The 23,108-nt window shown below is 39.3% G+C and overlaps 1 protein-coding gene across 1 annotated transcript; it reads right to left on the bottom strand.

The window, feature by feature from the left end:
• Positions 1 to 2,334: 2,334 nt before the first annotated feature.
• Positions 2,335 to 9,812, bottom strand: LOC105437004. Its single transcript, XM_030980044.1, has 5 exons — positions 9,762 to 9,812; positions 8,442 to 8,633; positions 7,301 to 7,456; positions 3,809 to 3,848; positions 2,335 to 2,605 (listed from the first exon to the last, which is right to left on the bottom strand). The coding sequence occupies exons 2-5, from the start codon at positions 8,619 to 8,621 to the stop codon at positions 2,514 to 2,516; spliced, it is 468 nt and encodes a 155-aa protein (XP_030835904.1). The 5' UTR covers positions 8,622 to 8,633; positions 9,762 to 9,812; the 3' UTR covers positions 2,335 to 2,513.
• Between the last annotated feature and the right edge of the window lie 13,296 nt (positions 9,813 to 23,108).

Genomic DNA, 23,108 nt, shown 5'->3' with positions numbered 1-23,108 from the left:
ACCGTCAATGCTAATATGAAAATGCAAAGCTTCATTTATCACAATGTGTACTCCCATGCAACTTATAACTTTATATTCACCATGTCAGAGAAGAATATTTTATTTTTCTTTTATTTATTGCACATTTCAAAACATAACACATTGCAAAACTTAATCAAGAATTACACTTAATGTGAATGGTGTATTTACAAAATTGTAGAAAATATGTCGACAAAGCAATGTCGACAATGGTTTTTAAATAACTTAATATATAATTTTGAATTCTTAGAAATTCTCACTCAGCATCTGATTTCATAAAAATATGGAATGAATCTATATTTTCAAGATTCAAATATAGACCTTTAATAATTTAATAAATTATCTTGACCAAAAACCTACAAACTTTCTTTCCATTGAATCGTACTAAGAACGAAAACTTCAACATCATTTATTAAAAAACCCTTCTAATAAGGCGATTTTCAACTGCTTATCAAAATGCGTCGTGTGTTCATTTGGGTGTTAAAGGGAACTGAATCATCAAAATCATTATTTTTTATTATTATCCTCTTATATTACAACTTCCAAAGCTTTGAAATATAAGTAAACTTGCGCCCTCTGTACCTGTATAGCAAAAATGCCTAAGTGATGACCGTTGGTCCCCCATGGTCCCCTTTTTCTTATGTTAATTGAGAGCTGATTTGATGAGATAACTACCTATCAGTGACTATGCAGGGAGGTCTAATCCCTCCTGGCAAAACTAGTGCAGACAGGCTTTAAATAAAAAGTATTGGATCGTGTTTATTCTTTTTTATTCGACGCCCCCTTGGCCCTCGTCACGTGTAATCAAGGGAAATTATCGACGGAGGTCTAATTTCCCTTACTTGATTTTTACATTAACATTTCGCAGACGGAGCTATATAACCCAGTTTCGGGAAAATATTTTATCATTAATTATTTTTTATTATTATTAATACTATTATTGATATTATAATAATAATTATTATAATGATAATTATGATTATGATTATCATTGTTATTATCATCATCATTATTGTTACTACACGTACATTATTATTGATATTATTATAGCCCCATCGGTTAAAAGACTGCCCATGTGCGTAAAATGAAAACTGATAACGACTGCAAAATATGTCTAGTATATGTTTCTATAAAATGTATCAATCCCTTCCACAAGCTCTAATCCACACAAAAGGTCACTTTACGCCATGCTATTTATCTTCAAGTTTAATTTTTTGTCTCTGGCACTTTTCAAACCATTCATCTAGCTCGATGCCTAAAAATATTCTTTTTCATTGTGAGTTCATTTTCCAACATATTTACTAATTAAGACACTAATTCATCACCCTTTCCTCCTTAAACTAGCTACATCAGCTACTTGAATATCCTTACTTGTTGAATATACATAGCCTGTAACTGGTAATCATCTATTTATGAAGTAGTTCTGGGGCCTGTTTCATAAAACTTGTTATCTATAACAACTGCTAAATTTGTATGACAAATTTGCTCTCAGCCAATCAGATGCCATGATTTCAGTAGTTTGTAACGGTAGCTTGTAACTTGTTATTGATATCAAGTTTTATGAAACAGGGCCCTAGCTGTTGCCTTCAAAGAAGTTCATCCTCCACGTCGAGCCATCTTGATTAGATGCATATTGGCAAGTGTAGGGGTGGATTTTTTGATTTGCCAGACGTGCCCCAAAATTGACAACCTTTTTTGTTTTGCTTGATAGAGATTTCGGACACACATAACTCGTCAAAATATGTGAGGACCCCTCCCCCTTTTAGCATGTCAATTTAGAGTTTTTTTTAATCCCAGGTCAAAATGCTCTGGGGCCGCCCCTGTCGATCGAATTGGGCAAAACTTCTGTAATATGGCTGTACAGTTAACTGAATGTTAGTATCCAGAGAGCTGCAGAGACAATCGGCCTACGAAACATTCACTCCGAATAATTGGCACGAATAGGCCATTTTCGTAATGTAATCCAATTGAATGCACACATCTTTGTCAAGACATAGTGCCTCGTTACAAATTATTTCATTCATTTGTTACAAATAATTGTATTTCAATAGCCAGAATACGAATTGTATAAATTCCGCGTGGTTATGCTACGGTCACAAAGGTTCGGTCGAAAGATAATTCCGTACGAATCTCCCTGTTTTTCCATTGTCTTCCCGAACTTCCATGTCTAAAAATCGTTCGTACGGCGTTCGTAGCAGTTCGTAATGGCATTTGTGACCGAGGCTTTAGGTTGGACAAGCCATAATGTTTGTCCCACCTAGCAACAACTGATGTATGCAATTTGCATTTTAACTATTAAAATACAATTACATGTACATGTATTTCCGGCAGGTGAATCAAATAATTCGTATCAAGGCACTTTACAATGACTATTGCATTATATTTGAATACATTAAGAAAAGGTTTATTCGTCTCAAGTTCGATATCATCATTCTTTGGTTGCTTTGCTGATGTTGTAAGAGCGACCTCAAGCGGTCGATCAGTTCCAAGTGTGTTTAGGGCAGATCTCTACAGCTGAAGCTAACGGCTTTCTTTTTGGCGTCACCGCTGTACGAAGGGGGCTTGAGCAACCGTTTCTGGTCCTGACCTAAGTATAGAGGGGTGGAACCGGAGTGGAAGGGGATCGAGATGGGAGAGGGGTGGAGGGGGAGAGAAACAGAAGGGAAGAAGAAGTGAACAAGAGAGTGGAATATAAAGAGAGATAGAGAAAGAGAGAGGGAGAGAGAGAGAGAGAGAGGGGGGGGGGGGAAGAGATGTGAGGAGATAGACAGAGAGGAGAGGGAGAGAGAGATATAGATAGATAGATAGATAGAGAGAGAGAGAGAGAGAGAGAGACGGAGAGAGAGCGAGAGAGAGAGAGAGAAAAAAAAAAAGGGGGGGGGGTGAGAAGAAGTGATATAGAGATGTGCGGAGATAGAAAGAGAGGAGAGCACGAACATTAAAATACTCACATATATGATTAGAATTCATGGGTCTTAAAATAACTAAATTCCAACACTCTTCGACCCATCTCATTTCTCGTTTAAACAGGGAAAGGGAGGATTGGGGGCTCATTCAGTTCCCAGACACTCAAAAAAATATGACGAAACACGCCAAAATGTCGGGCTCGTTTGAGGCAAGGGCTTGAATCGACACGAAGGAGTGCTGTCGACAAGATAGATCACTTGAATACAACCCCTCCAGTTCATCCCAGTGTCATATTCCGTAAACACTCGACAACTTTCCTCGTGTTCTAAATAAGAAAATGGAATTATTGAGCTTGACTTGGTTTCGAAAATTGTGTCAGAATAACGATTTTTGAGTTTTCTTGAAGTGTTGAGCGCTGGTACTTTTAAAATGGGTATTTTTCTTTTTCATACCTAAAAGTAAGTTTACGATTTTTCATAACAGGAAATCAAAAAGAGTTCATGCATAGTATTATGACGCAGGCGATGGCGCATGGGTGTATGAATTTAACAAAAGAAGAAGATATCTATGATATCAATCTAGGCAAATAGGTGAATAAATGACTTCATCTTCATCTATCTAAATTCTAAAAAAATATGTAATATGGAAGGCTTTTCATACAGGAACCTAATAAATTTAATTTTAGTTATATTAATTGAAATATCAATAAAATTTGAAATTGATGGTGAAGCCTGTGCAAGATTGATCGTTTAAAGTGCATTGATATAAAGTCGCTCAAATGCACATAGCTTTGATAAAGAAGAAGTTTTTTCAAATACAATAACAGTAATCAATAACCAGAATACAACTTTTGATTATGACGGATTACAAGAAAAAACATTACCTCTGTCTTTTGTTGAGGACTGAATCCTGATGGGCACGGTCTGTAGAATGAAAGAAAAAAATGTGTGAGAGAGAGAGAGAGAGAGAGAGAGAGAGAGAGAGAGAGAGAGAGGGGGGGGGGTGGAGAGGGGAGAAAGCGAGAGGGATAGAAGAAGAGAGAAGGAGGGGAGACATAGAAGACATGAAAGAGAAAAACAACAAAATTGAATAGCAAAGAGAACAAAAAGGTAGGAGGAGAGAATGAGATAAATAGATAGACACATATAGATAGAAAGAGAGAGAGAGAGAGAGAGAGAGAGAGAAAGAGTAGTGAATATAGGAGTAGAATACGATAGGCATACGTAGGGATCAAATAAGGGGAAGGTGAGAAGCAACAGATTAGGGAGAGAGAAAATAGGTACATTCGAATGTAATTCTTTGTTTCTTATGATCGAAGAACATAACCTTGAGTGGAAACGAAACGCGTGCAACATAATCCCAGTATATCTATCTAGAGGAAAGACGACACAGATATTATGTATCACGAATTCGTACAATATAAATAGAACTTCTAAGCTCCGATTGGCGTCACAATATAACATGGTTAGCCCGTCACGTGCACGTCTAGCTCATCCAATCAAATTAATCAATATTTCAAACAGTAACCTTACTATATACGGTATACGTGAGTCATCGGGAGTTAAGAAAGAAAACTTGCGATCTCGATTGCCTCAGTAAAGGTCTGTATCATCTTAACTTTCCAATTCTTCTTCTTTTTCTTCTTCTTCTTTCGTATGACGTCGTACAGCTAAAGTGACATATCATGGTTGGACTTAAACACATTTGAAGTTAAAGATAAGGTTCTCGAACATTTCTGACATTGTTAAAAAAAGATTAGGGATGCTGTAATCTCCAATATAACACCTTTCAAATCCTGCAGATATTTTATAAGTAATTTAAATGTCTTTGATGAAAATTAATTGAATTAAATTAAATAGAGGGGAGAAATCTAAGCTGCTTGCACGCAGGTAACACGAACGTTCTTTGGACATAATAAAACGTCTCCTAGACGTTTTGCGAACGTCATTATGGACATGATAACGTTGCGTTTTCCATGGGTGTCAAACAGAGTGTGCGTCGTGGGGCGACCCGGATTGTTTGTCACGCTCGGTGTGTTATTATTCTCTGATCGATCGATGTTGAGAGGAGAAGTCTGAGCTGCAATATGTCGTCTTAGATTTCAGTCCAGCTTGCCTAAGAGTTCACCAGCCTTCGGGTCAAGAGCGTGGGTCCGCATAGATTAACTACTATCTCTTAGGAAATTTCACATCAAAAGTTGTTCCTTTTGTTCTCCCTGGTGTGACCGGTACCCTCGGCTGCACTGATGAACAACTTTATCTCTTTACCCCTTTCACACTACAACTTTTTCCCATGTCCTGCCCGTCGCCGTGAACGAGGTACCTTATAGTCTTCATTCATTACGACCCTCTCTTCGGTACTTTTACATTACCGCTTTCACTTCTGTCCTCTAAAGTGTGAAGGAGGTAGTTATTAGAAATCCCCAATCCACATTGATTAATGTATTTATCTTCGGAACATATTAAACAAAATCTGTTATAAAAAAAAACCCTCTTGTCTTCCCCGGTGTGAAATGGGAAAGACCGTAACAATTCCTAGTGTTCATGGTTTAAACTTCTCTTTCTCGGCCCCTTTTGCGTCACGTACAGCCTTTTCATTTGTTCTCTCTAAAAGTGAAATGAGGTATAGCTACGATCAGCAATCCCTAATCTATATTGACTAACTAATATCTCTTCGACTCTTTCACACTTCAAACTACCCCCTCGTCCCGGTATCGTGAATGGGGGTAGCCCCCAACAATCCCCAGTCTGCATTAACTATATATTCACCTTTTCCACACTTCAACTCTCCCCCTGTACACACTGGTGTACACGAAATAAACTAGTTTGTCTGGTAATTGATGGCAAGCACTGGGGATCATTCGGCGATAAGTCGGGGATCAGTCTAAGAAATGTCGTCTACCATTAACGACTGCCAAAAACCTCTCTGCGATCCCTAACAACTAACTCCCGATCAGCGGTTGTTTAAAGTCGGCTACTACATCTAGTATGACTTCGGCTTAAGTCAAGCACTCTATCTCTTTGCCACTATAATTTTCAAACCACCTTCCCACCTTCTCTCCTTGTAGCTTGTGATCGAAGTACCTTAGTCTGCATTAACCACTATATTTTTGAACTTTTCACGTAACAAAACTTCCATTATGTCCTCCCAAATATGATTTAGGGTTGCTTCGAGCAATCCCTTGTCATTATTTTCCACCTTCACAAGTATAACCTTCCCTATGTTTTCCCCGGTGCGAAAAGTGTATGGCTGCTATGAGCAAGGCCAGGTTAACATCGGTGACCTGGTATGATCTTTATTCAACCCGAAATTTATTCAAAAGTAAGAATGTTCTTGTAAATAAGATGCAAACTAGGGGACCTACACTTTTAGAGCGTATTCGAGGGACTAGGTCATTTAGAAGTAATGCCGTACACGAGCAATAACCTGGTTGCGAACCCGAGATCACTGGTTTATTAAGAGTTACGCCTCCTTATGCAGTTATAAGGACGATATCTTCTTTCAACCTCACGAGGTATCACTTTGTCACTTATGCAAGGTGTAAATTGGGTATAGCTAGAAGCAAAGACTAGGTTACCTTGATTTAACTACACTTTCTACGCCACTCTCTTAACCTAATCTTTCCTCCTGTTCCCTGCGATGTCTTAATATAAATTTAGACGTGAACGAGGTAGTTAAAACTGTAACAACTACATGCCTTTGCAATTTCATGTCCCAACTGATGTCTCAAAGGTACTTTTGCAGCTAACATATACTTGCAAGAGTCGGGACAAGTATGTAGCAAGAATATCGGATAAGGAGGGGTGGGGGGGGGGGGGGGGGGTAATAAATAGCGCACACGTTTGTGTCAAGAATATCGAGGACATTTTCAAATTTGATGGAAGTGGGTCAAAGAACTTGTCAAAATATCTGCCAAGCAAGAGAATAAGACAGCGTTCAAATTTGACCAAAGGGGGAGGAGTGGGGTGGTAGATGGCCAAGTATATTATTCATGGCAGGAACATCGGAAATATTGGGGGTAACAAATTCTCGCGAAGGGGAAATGGCTATAAATATGTGTCGAAAACATCGGGGAAATTCTGTAAAGTAAAAGAAAAGATGTTGTCAAAATAAACCGCAGGGGCAGGGGAAAGTTGCCAAGTACGTCAATAATATCGGATAGATTTTCCCATTTAAGTGAAAAATTTGCTACTCCAACATTCTTCTACGAAAGAATTACACAATTAGAAAGCTCATAAATATATATTTGTTTTACATCCTTTACCATTACTCATCCCTCTCGTGTGAAGCGTAATGCTTCTTATACCCCTCGAAGATCGACAGAACCCCCCCCCCCACCATGTATCAGAATGAATTATGCGAGGGTAAAACTCACTTCTTGTTCTGCGAGAAGAATCGACTTCGGAACGAATACTTGTGGTTTGTTGCAGCAAACTCCGCCACAACATGCAACCACCGACCCCGAGATGGCAGCAACAAAATGAAAAAAGAAGACAGTGGAGATAATGCTGTTGACGATAATTGATGTTGTCTGCAAGCAGAATAGAAAAGATGAGGCCGATAAGATAATTTTATCTCAATGATTATGATTTATTATCAATGATAAAGATTCGGTAAAGAAACATGAATGATTAGGTTAATTTTGCACATTGGTAGATTTGGTGCAGAAACTTCACAACGTATAACTTGAGCCTGCTTAGGAGTGGTAAACTAAGTTTGTTTTATCGTTCCATGACTTATGTCTTTCGCTATTAAAGTAAGATAGGAAGAGTGTGTGTGTATAAAATAGAATAGGCAGATGTATGTATGGAAGTATGTTTGGATAGATGGTTGGATAGATGGATGTATACATGTATGAATGTATAGATAGATAGATGGACGGATGTATGGATAGATAAATATATAGATAGATGGATAGATAGATGGATGAATGTATGGAGAGATATGTAGAGAAATAGATAACTCAAAGATATATATATATATATATATATATGTACACGGGAGCATTAATGATGAAGGCTCTTGAATCTCATGCGGAATGTACTGGGTTCGATCCTTGCTGGGTGCTAACACCTCGAACAAGGTATTTTATCCATATTTGGCCCTATCCCCACAGGTGTACAAAATGGGTACCTGGCAATGCTGGATAAATCATGATTACATGGCCCCAGGCAAAGAGCAGTATCAAAGCCCGTCTGCACTAGTTTGGCCAGGAGGGATTAGACCACCAAGTGTGGTCACTGACAGGTGGTTATCTCATCAACTCAGCTCTCAATTAACATAAGAAAAAGAGGATCATGGGGACCAACGGGCACCACTTAGGTGTTGTTTTCTAATTAGAGGGAGCAAGTAGGTACAAGTAGTGCAGTGGGGCTTTGGCAATTAATAAGGATATACCCCTGATAAAATAAGACGAGACGGGTCTCGCTGTGATCGCTCTATAGATTTCAAATGGAGGGGAGGGGGAAGGAGGAGGGGAAAGGGGGGGGGGGCGAGAGCTTTGATGGAATACTCACGCAATTTTTGGTAAAGCCGTAGGGATCTCCTTTGATCATGGTGACGAGGAAGGGGTGATCCACCGGTCTCGCTGTGAACACCCTGGGGTGGTGACACGCCCAACTCTGGCAGATGGCATAGCTCATGCGGTACATGAACCCGAAACCTGCTACCACGGCACTCAGAATACACATCGCCATGTATGTCAAGATCTATCATGAGGAATATAGAAGTATTTATTTATATAAATGGAGAGAATTTCCGAATGATTGGTAATAATGTTAGTCATCATAATAGTAATACTGGTAATAATAATAATAGTATCATAATAATAATAAAACAGAAAATGCAAATATTACTGTGCGAGTATATAAGTCTTAGAAGAGAAGTCAACCAAGTGAAAGATTGAGCATATTCAGATTGATAATAAGAAAGTTATGTTTTTTTAAAACTTGCGATCAAGAAAACACAAATTGGCAAGTCTTTGACTATCTTGCGAGCTCCCATCCCGTTTGCCCTGTACTAAAAAGAGTCAATTGTTGTAATTTTCACTCAAGAACATATTCTATCATACAGGCATCCTAAACATGATTCTTGCGAATGTGTTTCTATACATCACCTGTATGGAATAAAAACATTCTGTCATATGTCATCAATAACAAAGAAAATGAAAGTTTAGGAAATTTTATGTACAGAGCAAATTCGAAAGGAGCTCGCAAGATGCGTTTCAGTGTTGCCAATTTGTGTTTGATTTATCGCAACATTACACAAAATTATACTCTCTTATTTTTTGAATCGGAACTTGCTCAAACTTTAATATTTTAATATCAGGATAGACTTCCCCTTTCAGGCTTTCTGGTAATTATCGAGAGAAAGCGTATTCCTAAATGTATTGGGTAGACATTTCTACAGAGCAGGAGCGGATGCCATGACTGATCGGTTTCCATACGTATTCTCGTTTTAACAGGGTGTACAGCTTTAAAATGTTGTGAAGTTGATCGAAGAGTACGAACTAGAGTGTGTTTACGGATACATTCTAATATATAAGATAGAGTGAGATCGTTTTGCGCTTAAAATCAAAGAGGATACACTGCAAATTCGTTGTGTAACGACTTTACAAAACATCGGTTGGTTAACTCCTTACACAGGGGTTGTGTTAAGTTGTGTAAAATTTGATTGTATTGTTTCATTTTGTTTTTTAAATGTGAGTGGACCCCTATATGAAAAACAGCACTGATGCTATAATAACGGTGTTACATCCCACAAGTGGTACAAGTAGATAGCCTACGTAATATAAAAATGAAGGGGAAAAAAGCTGGACCCGAACTTTGATTACTTACAACCTTTTTTCTTTGCTTGGCTGATTTTATACCTAGGATACCGGTCACAAGCAAAATCTGCAAAGAGAGAGAGAGAGAGAGGGAAAGAGGGAAATATTGAATATTAAGTTGAGTTCTGGTCATACGATTGATAGTATTAGGCTTGTCTAATTGCAGTCAGTCAGGATGTAGGCATTAAACGCTAAAAAATAATAACTTAGCAAGTTTTTATGGTATTGTCATCGTGTTTTTTTAAAAGGTGGAGTCAATACATTTATATGGACCTTAAGTGTGATGAACAAAAAATTACAACTTAAATCAAAGTTACAGGAAACGTACTACAAACAAGGAATGAGCCGACAGACTAACAGACATACTAGACATAAATGTAAAGATTGGGGGGGGGGGGGGGATAAGGGTAAGTGAGTAAGAGAGACTTCACAACTGGATTTTTAATTCAATTTCGATCAAAATACGACTTCAGCTAACCCTTATAGTGCGCCTCTTTTCCCCATTTAACGTAACGCAACTAAGTGAAAACGATGCCACCAGCTACGTCAATCGCGAACATGAGAACTATCAAAATATATCAACAGTTTTCGAGACAGTCACGTCGAGGCGGAATTAGAGGTAATCTTTCCCAAAAGAGAACGTTTGTTAAAATGTGGCAAAACGCCGCAGAATGTCTGGTTTTAAGTTTATATATCTCTCTGTCCAGATGTTGCAAATATTGTAAAGGTAGAATAAAGGACCAGTGGCATAACATAGGGTTTTTTCATTGATGGGGCACGGACGAAGGCGTGAGAGACACAACTTTAATAACCGAAAGAGGCAGTGCGTGTGTGAGGGTGATGAAGGGGGGGGGGGGAGGGGGCGCCGGTCCGTCCTAGGTGGATTAATGAGAGAAAATAACGCTATGTTGAGAAAGAAGGGGCATACAATTCGCCTCAAATTTTATTTGTTTAAAGTTCGTGTTTCCAACTTACGTTCACACGTATATGCTTTATAGTTAATCAGCAGTAGATGTAAACTTGTTTTTAGACATTTTTGCTTTCCTTAACTTTTTTTTTGCTTTTCGCGCTTCGTTCTTTTAGTGTCCATTAAACATCTGTATTCATTTTTTATTTTATTTTTCAATGATGCCATTTATCTATTGAGTGTCAGCTGAAAATTTTCAGCTGAAGAAGTTCTGAAAATGGCTGCCATTCGAATCAGATTTAACATGAACAAGAAGAATACAATTTAGTTGTAGAGAGAGAGAGAGAGAGAAATATGATTCTTTACATATTCATGCAGCTCTTTTAGTTTGTCGTGCATGCATCCCTTTTTTCTTAACTCCTATATTTGCTACATAAAAAACAACAACAGATGCAATCATGAACATTGTTCAATAATATTCAAGTAACTTATTTGTCTGTTTCTATCTGACCAGCAAAATAGTCGTTTCGAATATCATAAATAAGAAAACAGTAGTCCTAGCGTAGGTGGGGATTAACGAGTCGCTGCCAATCAAACTTATCGCTTGTTTTTCTATAAATGCCATCTATTATCGGTCAATCTGCTCAGCAGCAAAAATATTCGCCTCATTCCGCTCTCGACATTTCCACTTAACCCCTTTGGGATAAAGTCTCCTTGAAGGGGCTTTTCCTACTCATTAGCTTCATAAACAAGTACAATAAAAAATGCCATTCCAAACATAAACATTAAGGCAGGTTTTCCATCTTAACTCCTGCAGATCAATCGCCGATCGCAATTCCGGATCCCGAATCCCCAAAGTCGAACGGCACGTAAACACAAGTGAGCGATTAGCCTGCAACTGCGTTCGAAAATTCACTAATCTCGCTGTGTCCCCATGGAAACATTGGCCTGCTTTTCATGAAAACGAGAAGGGAAGAAGGAGTCTGGAATTTATCTTGGGCAGACCTAATTCCCCTTATTTTCTTTCATTATATTCCCCTGATATCCCAAGAGAAGTGGTCCAGTTTCTTTGCGTTCTCGCATGCGATCACATGCGTGCAGAGCGTAACAATGAACCCTACTAAAGTATAGCGTGGACGGTCCCTTACGGAATACTGCGGAGTAATCTATTTTGGTCTTGTTCCGAGGCGGTTATTATTTGTCTATCCTTCTGCGGGGGAAAAAAGAAAGCAAGTGTTTTTTTCGCTGGTAAACAGGTTTGTGGATAGTTTTGTACTTCATTTTTGCTTTGTTAAAGACCCGTATCCGCTGAAAATACAACTTGTTAAAATGGAAAACTGAATGAAAGTAGAATACAAATATAAAGAAATAAAAAGTATTTACCTTTCCCTATTGCACAAAAGGAAATTAAAACCTCATTTTCCGCACCCCTCCGGATTACGGGTCAACATGGGTCAAATTTTCCGAGATTACAGAAGCGACATAATTATGATGTGGACCCTATCGGTTCACCTTTATAGCTTAGGCGATGAACCGTGCTTGATGAATGCAAAGTCACTGTGAATATGCCTACTCCACATAAGATGATGTCATCAAGTCGATAGCAAGTTTTTAGGTCGACAACTTCCGGTTTTTAAAGCTTAGATATTGAATTTTCAGAGAGCTGAAACTCCTCTGACAGACACTAAAATGGCATATAATTGATATTATTGTAGTCTACGGCTTATAAGCTTTCCGTTGATATAAAATTCATCCATTTCATTTTTCAGTTCGGATATGGTTTTTAAGAAAGCTAATGTGGTATGTGGCGTAGTGCCGTGAATAGAGTCACGGTTCTGGCCTCTTGGAAACGGTATAATCCAGGATGACCTGGACCTCTGTCTTGGCAATATGACTTTAAATCCGCAAGTCACCTTGATTTTACTGAACGTACGTTCGGTTCATCAGCGCATGGGTAGGTACATACCAGCAAAGAAATCAAACAAATACACAATGCGACAAGACTAGAATTGTGTTGATTTTTTTCCTCGTTCAAATTCAATCAGAACATCAGTTGCGTACACTCTAAAAACTGAAATGTTAAATGTCAATTTAAAAGGGCCGAGGAGTGACCACTCTTTCAAAATGTCAGATTGATTCTTTTAACCTGCTAGATTCAACCTTTATAATGTTGGATCCAGCATGTTCAAAGTGTTAATCTACCATTTTGAAAGAGTGGTCACTCCTCGGCCCTTTAAATGGTGATTTAACATTTCAGTTTTTAGAGTGTATCCTGTGCCCATTAAAGGAGGGGGGGGGGGGGGGTGGTGGTAATGTGGTGGGCGAAACGAGACGAAAAAGACAAAACCTTTGTGTGGGGGGAGGGGGGAGTCGTGTCACATAGTTCTTGTATTTTATTTCCTCGCAATATTCTCGATTCTTTTTTCGCTCCCTCCTTCTTCAGTATCGTGCAGATTCGCAATCCGATTAGGAAGCAATTGAACATGCACCGTCCCCTATAACTATATGCCCCCAGCGCTACACCAATGCAGGGCCAGATCTTAAGAAGGTTCAAATGTCTGAATCCCTTACCCTAAATCCTGTATTGCTCTTCCAAGGACCGTACTGTAACTTTTCTGAAAAACAAGGGTGTCTTAAGACAATTTTGAATGGGGAGTTCGGATCAAAATTGCCGATCGATGTTTCAAAAATATTTTGCAACAAAAAAAAGGATGTTGATAGAAATGTCATTAAACGTGTCGAATTCCAAACAAAACAAGTGAAGAGAAGACTATAAGAAATGGCTGACAGAAAAAATAATAATGAAGGGGGTCGAGGGTGATGCCCCCTTAGTGACGCCGCTGTGTTTGACACATGCCTACACGAGGGTCTGCATTCTGGGAAGAATCACGTAAATCTGGAGGGTCCTAACAAGCACGAAGCGTGACGGTCGCACGGACGGCCGCTCGGCGCATGATGATTTCCAATTCGACTCAAGAGCTCTCCATCGCCCTATTAACCCTGTTAACCTACTTGCCAAGATCATGGCCGGACTCCTTAGGGTAATGAAAGAGGGGGTTACAAGTTCGAGGGTATCATTATACACCCATGTTGTGCCGCTGTTGGAATGATCAGCTAAAAATAACCCCCTTGACACATTAATGGTCATGTTGTGCATCGGTCAGCATAAGATTATACACTGTGAACATCGTGAAAGGTAACTGTCGAGAAATTTATTTGGAATGAAATATTTATGTCATCAGTAAGAAAGATTATGTATTGGGGGCTTCTGAAATCAACAAAAACTCAACAGAATTACTGATTTTCTCTACATAAACACAAACAGTGAAAGGCATTGCACCCCAACATGACTTGTGTGGGACTACACACCATTACGGCATCAATATTTGGTCAAACTATTTCGAGTCATAATTTGGAATATGAGTACCTTTCAAAAGCAATCCTTTTTCATGTGACAACGCTGCTACGGTTTTTCCCCACAAAATGAATAGAAATAACGGGAAACCTCCTAAATTAGTTGTCATCTTTATCACAGCTCCACCTTCTATTAAAAGTCCCCCTTTCTTTTTCTCACTCTAGGAAACTAGTAGGTCGATTATAAAAACACAATTTGTATGGAAAAGGTAATTTTCATTATTACGCAACAGGATTAGACACAGTGCAATTGCGTGTAGATATTTTTCCCCCTCTTTCTGCTCAAGCACCTGGTATATTCATTAAGACACTAAATAAAAAAATCATTAAGCCAATCACAAAATTGGCAAACCGTCCCTCATCATCTGCAGTGGTTATCAATAATGAACGTCTAAATCTCAGCGGTTCAATGATGGGATTTAGACGTGCATTATTAATCTGTGTCGGGAGAGTATCGCCGGGTGTAGTAATGATATGTAGTTAATCCCACCCCGACTGATTGTGACCTAATTTAGGAGGTGAAACTGGGCCAACCTATCGAATCGTGACAGACTCACCGCTGTGGCTGTCCTCCCAGTAGAGCAGGTATTTGATTGTGCAGGAGAAAAAAATTCGACCGTCATTAATATTAAGGTGATTTATTGCAAAAATACACATGTAATTTTCCAATACGTATTCATGAGTATATAAAGGCAAGCGCATGCGCATTCGTTATCAATCTTATATCTTCGACAAAATAACGGCAATCAACAAAATGTCCCTAGGGGCGTTTTACAAAACTTGTCATCAGTGACAAATGACAGTTGTTGTTATAAGCTACTGATATACTTGCTTCTGGTTGGTTATCAGCAGATTTGTCACTGATATTTGTCATTGGAAAAAGGCTTTGTGAAACGCCCCCAGATATTAGTGAGTTCATATCTTTGGTAGATAGGAGAGGCGGACACACGGTTAAACAAAGAAGGTGTGCGTGTGTATGATTGGGGGGGGGGGCGTTAATATACACAACTTTAAACCTTTACAGGAACACCTTCTACGTTCTATTAAAGATACCATGTCCCTTTTGCAGCCAACATCAAATTCTGTAGAACTTTGCAGGAATTATGAATATGTCATGTATGTCCTATATGTGAAATTTAAACATTAGCAGTGTCCTAATATTCAAATTATATGCAAGGAAATCCGTTTACTTGCTAGACCTTACTGTCAGACACTATTGAGTGACTGACTGGCTGTTTTTCTTCTTTGGTAATTAAGATACATAAAATGAGCTGTAAAGGGTAAATGAGCATTTTTCTACATTAATAACCACTTCTTGTAATGGCCAAAATTGAACTGATTGAATCTTTGCGCAGCATAAAACTTACGATCATTCAGTCCAATGATCTGAATATCAGACTATTACTTATTGGCTCTTAAGCTCTTAAGTCGATTCGACAACTAATAGTCGTAATTTTCCCACTTAAAGACATTTTCAAGCCCCCCGTTGTTTAGGGAAGTTCTAAATTAGTATTATTTTTCAAATGCCGTTGGAATTTAACCTTTGCCTGCAAATGGGACATAGTACCTTTAGGGGGGTGGGTGATTATTCGCTAGAGCCCACCCCCGATGAAAATTTAGCTTTTAGAAGCTTTTTCGTTGTCGTTTTCCTTGTGGACCGCGTGGGATTGGCTATGGAGAATTTGGCTAAAGATACTTTTGTCAAAAATGGCTCCATATAGAAGCAGACATAAAAACGAAGTGTTGTTGCAACTAAGGCACTCAAACGTCACCGACATGTATTCTCAGTGCTTTATGATTGCATGGGCCTCAGCCTGTAAGTTTCATCAATCATGTCCCATCTAAAACGAGGGCACCCGCACTGCGCTCAACCTCATATAGGTATCTTTGATCATTTTCAAGTGAAAAGAAGCGACCGAGATGCGCAAACATCGACTGCTTAAAATAAAAGGGGAAGCCTTTTCAGGTTTAACAAAATAAAATTGATAGATTTGCCTCTTTTGTACATTTTAATATAAACGCCCGTTGAAGAAATAAAATTGAGTATTGTATAGAATGACAATTTAGCCTACAATGGCCGTAATATTATCCAAATGTTATTATTTCGAATTATATTGCACTCGATGTTTGTTTTTCCTGGTTAAAATTTGCGTCATATTCCAACTAGAAGGTGCTATCTAATCCCTTTAATTTGCTCCAGTCTGCTTTACTTAAAAAAAGAGGACACCAAAACTGACGTAACACGGTCAAAAGTGTGAATCCTCTACGAAACTCTAGTCGCTACTTCGCCTAAGAACATGCATCGCCCGAAACTGCTATTGATCTTATTCGACAAAATGTTACTCTGAACTAACTTGTAAATAGATATGACAAGAAAGGATACATTGTATTTCTGTTCAGAAAAGAAGTTTGAAGAAAAAAAATGGGCCAAACTAATAAAATAACCTCGCACAAACTAATGAACAGTGTCTTGTTACTTGTTTCGCTTCTCTGATGGATATTTGATTCATGTTCTTTCCAGAGGGCAAATCGGCAACGCACATCTTTGTCGACTGAAATCTTTGAATTAAAGCTTCAACGTAAATGGATTTTTTTTTCGTTCATCGTCTACCCGTTGTTATTTTCATTAACCCTTACATGAGCTAGGTTTTATGTGCCTTTCTTTCCATTTTTGGGGAAAGATTATATTAAAGAAAGCTTGCACGACAAACTAGATTTGTTTTAGGTCAAATCGCGTAAAGTACGAGGTGTTTTGTTCCTGTCATTTGACATACTAGTCCTAGGTAGCCCTGGGCTAGTTCGATCTTAAGTCTCAAGTTTGATTAGTTTTCACAAACTCTAGACACCACTTAGCCCATAATCCCCTCTCGCCTGAAGCTGTGTCTCTAAACAAGAATCAATCAATACCTTCACGTTGCCGATTCACGGATAGCGTTTGAAAACTAATACTGATTATGATCTGCCGTGCCTTACTTTGTAAAATAACTCACGCTCACTGATTTGCTGTCAAACTTTATGAACTAAGTATTTTGTATTTCTTTTAATACAAAAGTGTGGGAACGGGAAAATGTCACACCATATTTGTATTGCAATAATCTCTTAACAAATCTTTTCTGAAATTAAATTTAGCTTTCAATTTGAAATCCTACCAATATTTCACTCCCATTTCAGATGAGTCGTCGTTCCTATACTGCATGTAATCAAATTGACTTGAGGTATTCCATTTCTGTCTCGGATTCTGACAATACAACGTAACTTGGAATCAGTGAATCATCGTTTTAATTAACAATGTTGTCAAATAGGATCTTTGAAACAATGAATCGAACTAAATTAAACTGAACGAAGATTTCCTATTGTATTGATATTTAAAAAAAGGAAGATTGTTGAGTCTCAAATCGTCAGCTTCTCGTTTTACTGGTCACCCACCCTGCAATGCCTCTGATCACGACGACATAAGTTGGATCAGAAGCTAAGCCCAATCCGATCAAATTGAAAATGTCTATCTAATGAGATTAACCTTTAATCGGAAAACTGGTTTATTAATTAGTTCTGCAATCATGTCTTCAGGCTAACAGGTTCTTTTTTGTTGGCATGGGACGTATTCCGTGGCGAGTTGGTCGCCATTTCATTTTTTAGGTGATGGTGGTGGTTGGGGTGGTTGTTAGGGGGTAGGGGAGACTAGGAGTGTAACCAGCGGCATCGGAAGAAGAGGAAGGGATGTGGGATTTGACACCCATTGCAATTTCCCCTCAAAACACTTTAGAAGTCTTGTCACCAGACCGCAAAATTTGTTTTTATCACGATCGCATAGGGTTCTTTAAAGAAGAAAAATCAAGTCAGCGGCAATTTCATTACCTTATTGTACGTACATCCCATTCAAATTACGTTCGGATTTCGTTATGTGTCTTTGCAAAGTTCGCACATTTCGTGACATAAGTTTGTTTTCGAAGGATCTTTGAGATCGAGTTTTTAAAAATCTCAAAATGAGAGAATGCCTTTTTTCTTCTCTCAAGATTTGCTTGTAGCAAACCTTTTGACTTTCCTGTCCCGAATCTGGTCCGCCTCCCGCCCCCTTCAAACTGGTTTAGCTATACGCCCCAGTCCTACCTATGTTTCTTGAGCCTGGGGCAGGGAGTTAATGTTTGATTACTTCTCTAAACTCAAGTCACCTCTTAGTCCTGTCTCGCCTGAGGATAAAAGCTGCAGCAGGCGATCAATATCTCGACGTTGCCGGTTTGCGCGGCATTAGGACACCGCTATTGATACCTTATAAAGTGGAACATGTTGAAGTGAGTTTAGATAGTAGTGGTGACATCGTCGAGTAGTTTAATCATTCGGGATTGGAGATGCGAAGGTCATGGGTTCAATACCCGGCGACGATACTAATGTTATTGTGACAAACGTTCAACCTACATTACCCCTCTCCATCTAGGTACATAAATGTCGTACCGGTATATAATGCGAACGACATTTCTGTATGATTATTTGAAAGTATGATTATGTGCCCCTACAGAAAGGCGACTGGTTGGAATGCTCCCTAGCGGAGAAGAGCATGTATACATCAATTAAGAAATTTGGATAAAAGGGTAGTAGTACCTGTATTCAATAACTATGGAAGCTTAAAAGCATCGACGAGATGGCGAGATAATTTAGGACAAGTTGAAAAGTTGTTGAAACTGGGCAGATCGAATTATTCATGACGAGCAGATCGAATGAGGAGTTGTTGCAATTCGGCAAGTCGACTTGTTTATCAAATTTGCCTTCTCGTTTTCTCGTTCTAAATTATTTCGTCATCTCGTCGGCATTTTTATGTTTCCGTAAATATTAAACAGACTTTAAAATACATAAGCTAGAGTATATTTTTAGCTGAATGTTATGAATATTAGGCGCAGCGTAACGCGGGTCAAGAACTAGATGGGCACCAGCATTACGAAAGGGTGGGATCTTTCTTACTCAATGCTGTGAATGAAATGCAAAGGGTATCAATTAAGAGGGGAATGGCGAGAGGGGTACTATTTTTCTTCTCTTTTCGTCCTTTCCCAACCTTTTAGCTTTCCCTATAAAAAGTTTATTTCTCTCTTTCCTCCATTCGTGGGGGTGGTGGGGGGGGGGGCATCCGTTCGCTCGTATCCCCATTAGCTATGTCACTGCTTGTGAGTATAACCGTGTAAAGTTTCCTGTATTTCAAATTTCCTAAATCTTGTTTGATGTTTTCGATTATTTACAGCCAGCCTTACTTTATGTGTATTCTTTTGGCATGTGTAAATTTGCAATGTTTGTTTGTTATATATTTGTAAAAATGCAAAAGAAAAAGAAAATCAAACATAAATAAATAAATCAAATCAAATAAACCCGCCACTATTTACATTCTATCGTATAGGTATGAACAAGGTCACATAATGGCGGACATCTTGCTTTGTGTGTGACATATTCACTCTATTTCCTTCTTTCCCTTTTTTTCTCCTTTTGCCGCTGGGGCTGGTCGATGTTTGAGCTCAAGTTTGATTACTTCGCTAAATTCGGTGACCACTTAGCGCGCGATCGATTTTGTTTTCCTGATTAGGCACGTCGGTCGTATGTCTTCACTCAACCAAAGCCGTAACATATGGTGGCCCTGAAGGGACATCGCGAATAGACTAAATCGTGAAAAATATGCGATAAAATTCACGATATCGTCAATTTTATCGTATATTTTTCACGAAGAAATTCACGAAATTGACGATATCGTGAACTTTATCGTGAACTTTTCACGATGAAATTGACGATATCGTGAATTTTATCGTGAAAAGTTCACGATATAAAGTTCACAATATCGTCAATTTTATCGTGTACTCTATCGTGTACTCTATCGTGTACTCTATCGTGTACTCTCCTGACGGGCGCTTCGTAAACAAAACCAGCCCTAGCTGGGGGAGACAGAGAGAAGGAAAAAAGGGAAAGGGAAAGAGAAGATAAAAGGAAAGAAAGAATAATAAGAATAAAAGAGGGAAACGGGGGGGGGGGCGAAGGGCTCTTGCCTCCTCCTCACTCCCCCCCCCTCCCCGCCCAAAAATAAATCAGAGAGAGAGATAGAAGGGAAAGGGAAAGGGAAAGAGAAGATAAAAGGAAAGAAAGAAGAGGAAGAAGAAGAAAAGAGGAAAACGGGGGAAGGGCGAAGGACTCTTGCCCCCCCTCCCCCCCGCCAAAAAATAAATCAGAGAGAGAGAGAGAGAAGGGAAAGGGAAAGGGAAAGAGAAGATAAAAGGAAAGAAAGAAGAGGAAGAAGAAGAAAAGAGGGAAACGGGGGCAAAGGGCTTTTGCCTCGTCCCCCCGCCCCCCGCCAAAAAATAGATAAGAGAGAGAGAGAGAAGGAAAGGGAAAGAGAAGAAAGAAAGAGAAAAATGAAAAAGAGGGAGAATAGGAAAGAAAGGAAAAGAAAGAAAAGAAAGGAGGCAAGAGCCCTTCGCCCCTGTTTCTCTCTTTTCTTATTCTTTTTCCTCTTCTTTCTTTCCTTTTATATTTTCTTTCCCTCTCCCTTCTGTTTCCCTTTATGGCGGGAGGGGGGAAGGGGAGGTAAGAGCCTTTCGCCCTTCCCCCGTTTCCCTCTTTCCGTCTTCTTCTTCTTTCTTTCCTTTTATATTTTCTTTCCCTTTCCCTTTCCCTTCTCTCTATCTCTCTCTCTCTCTCTCTCTCCTATTTATTTGTTGGCGCGGGAGGGGGGAGGAGGCAAGAGCCCCTCTTTTCTTCTTATTCTTCTTCCTTTCCTTTTTTATTTTCTTTCCCTTTCCCTTCTCTCTCTCTCTCTCTTATTTATTTTTTGAGCGGGAGGATGCAAGAGCCCTTCGCCCCCGTTTCCCTCTTTTCTTCTTCTTCTTCCTCTTCTTTCTTTCCTTTTATCTTCTCTTTCCCTTTCCCTTTCCCTTCTCTCTCTATCTCTTATTTATTTTTTTGCCGGGGGGTGGGGAGGGAGGAGGCAAGAGCCCTTCGCCCTTCCCCCGTTTCCCTCTTTCCTTCTTATTCCTCTTCTTTCTTTCCTTTTATATTTTCTTTCCCTTTCCCTTCTCTCTCTTATTTATTTTTGGCGGGGGGGGGGGGGGGAGGAGGCAAGAGCCCTTCGCCCTTCCCCTGTTTCCCTCTTATTCCTCTTCTTTCTTTCCCTTTCCCTTCTCTCTCTCTCTCTCTCTCTCTCTCTTATTTATTTTTTTGGCGGGGGGGGGGGGGGGGAGGTAAGAGCCTTTCGCCCTTCCCCCGTTTCCCTCTTTCCTTCTTCCTCTTCTTTCTTTCCTTTTATATTTTCTTTACCTTTCCCTTTCCCTTCTCTCTCTCCTTAATTTTTTTTTTGGCGGGGGGGGGGGGGGGGGAGTGAGGAGGAGGCAAGAGCCCTTCGCCCCCCCCCCGTTTCCCTCTTTTATTCTTATTATTCTTTCTTTCCTTTTATCTTCTCTTTCCCTTTCCCTTTTTTCCTTCTCTCTGTCTCCCCCAGCTAGGGCTGGTTTTGTTTACGAAGCGCCCGTCAGGAGAGTACACGATAGAGTACACGATAGAGTACACGATAGAGTACACGATAAAATTGACGATATCGTGAACTTTATATCGTGAACTTTTCATGATAAAATTCACGATATCGTCAATTTCATCGTGAAAAGTTCACGATAAAGTTCACGATATCGTCAATTTCGTGAATTTCTTCGTGAAAAATATGCGATAAAATTGACGATATCGTGAATTTTATCGCATATTTTTCACGATTTAGTCTATTCGCGATGTCCCTTCAGGGCCACCATAGTAACACACTTTCACTTCTGACAACTAGTAGCGTTTCTAAAGGGGGGGGGGGGAGGCCTGGAGTGGTCAAGCTCGCCCCGAAACAAAAAAACTGAAGCCCATCTCTATTCGCCCATTTTGTCTTGATTATTATTATTGATATAAGCTTTACACGAGGTACAAAAAAAGATTGCAAGGAACCCCATAGCCCCCACCCCTTCAACAACAACAAGACTTCTGGAACCGCGCCTGCTGACAACAATCACCTTAAAGGTTTTTCGTGATAATACACTGATATATACAAAGTAACTATGTCAGGCGACATTATAAGTTGGCCTATATATATTTTGTAACCAAATCACCTGTGTATCGGAGGATGAAGGAAAAGGGTATGGGTGTGTTTGGTTGCCATACGTGTGTGCCAAACGTTCTTCAATGATGAATGATGTTGTTTTCGTAGTAATCTCACAGAAGAGGTTTGGTGTTATTTTCCCTATACATAAAAATTCAAATACATATACGAATACAATTTACAAATATTATACAGATCAAGAATTAAAAACGGCTGGAATGCTCTATTCAGAGCGATTATTATAATGGCCCTGTTCTTCCTAGATGTCCAGAAATAGATAACTAAACATAGTATACTTCCTTCGACTAAATGTTCCCATGTTAGCGATGTCAGGGGCGTCACTCGAGAGAGAGAGAGAGAGAGAGAGAGAGAGAGAGAGAGAGAGAGAGAGAGAGAGAGAGAGAGAGAGAGAGAGAGAGAGAGAGAGAGAGAGAGAGAGAGAGAAAGAGAGAGAGGGGGAGGGTTAGGGTGTGCTACTGCTCAAAATTACTATTGAGAATTTTCTATACGTCATCTGCAAAAAGCAACATTTAAAGAGCGACAATACTTTTTCCTCGTCAGACTATTTTGGAAGATGTTGAATATAGAATGGCGTCGTAACTTAAAATGAACAGCACTTCAGCTGTTCTGAAATGTCTGTCGCACTTTTCTGCTTAGATTATATGTACGCCGGTCGGCTTTGGTCAGCATATACATTGTTACCGATTTACTTAAAGATAAAGACCAGTTCTGGTCATCCAATTGCATTGTGAAAGAAACATTGTGGAATCGATCAGAAAAGGTTGATCATCTAGCATATAAGTAGTGGTGTGTACTGCAAGGTTATGGAATCATCAAAATGATAAGAAATTTGGCCCAGTCTTGGTAAAGTTACAAGCACTGTACACAGAAAGATGTATATGGGACTACGCGCGATACGTGCGTTATATCTATCAGGTCCA

The sequence above is a fragment of the Strongylocentrotus purpuratus genome, unplaced genomic scaffold (genome assembly GCF_000002235.5).
Source record: "Strongylocentrotus purpuratus isolate Spur 01 unplaced genomic scaffold, Spur_5.0 spur5_scaffold_10, whole genome shotgun sequence".
Taxonomy (NCBI): Eukaryota; Metazoa; Echinodermata; class Echinoidea; order Camarodonta; family Strongylocentrotidae; genus Strongylocentrotus; species Strongylocentrotus purpuratus.
Note: the sequence above shows the minus strand (reverse complement) of the source record. Positions and strands in the feature narration are given on the sequence as shown.

Excerpts from the sequence above, each read along its gene's own strand:
- LOC105437004 (XM_030980044.1), bottom strand. The coding sequence starts at position 8,621 with ATGGCGATGTGTATTCTGAGTGCCGTGGTAGCAGGTTTCGGGTTCATG. Across the intron at positions 7,457-8,441 it reads ACGGCTTTACCAAAAATTGC|ACAACATCAATTATCGTCAA; the intron begins GTGAGTATTCCA and ends TTCTGCTTGCAG. Across the intron at positions 2,606-3,808 it reads GTCCTCAACAAAAGACAGAG|GTCAGGACCAGAAACGGTTG; the intron begins GTAATGTTTTTT and ends CTCTATACTTAG.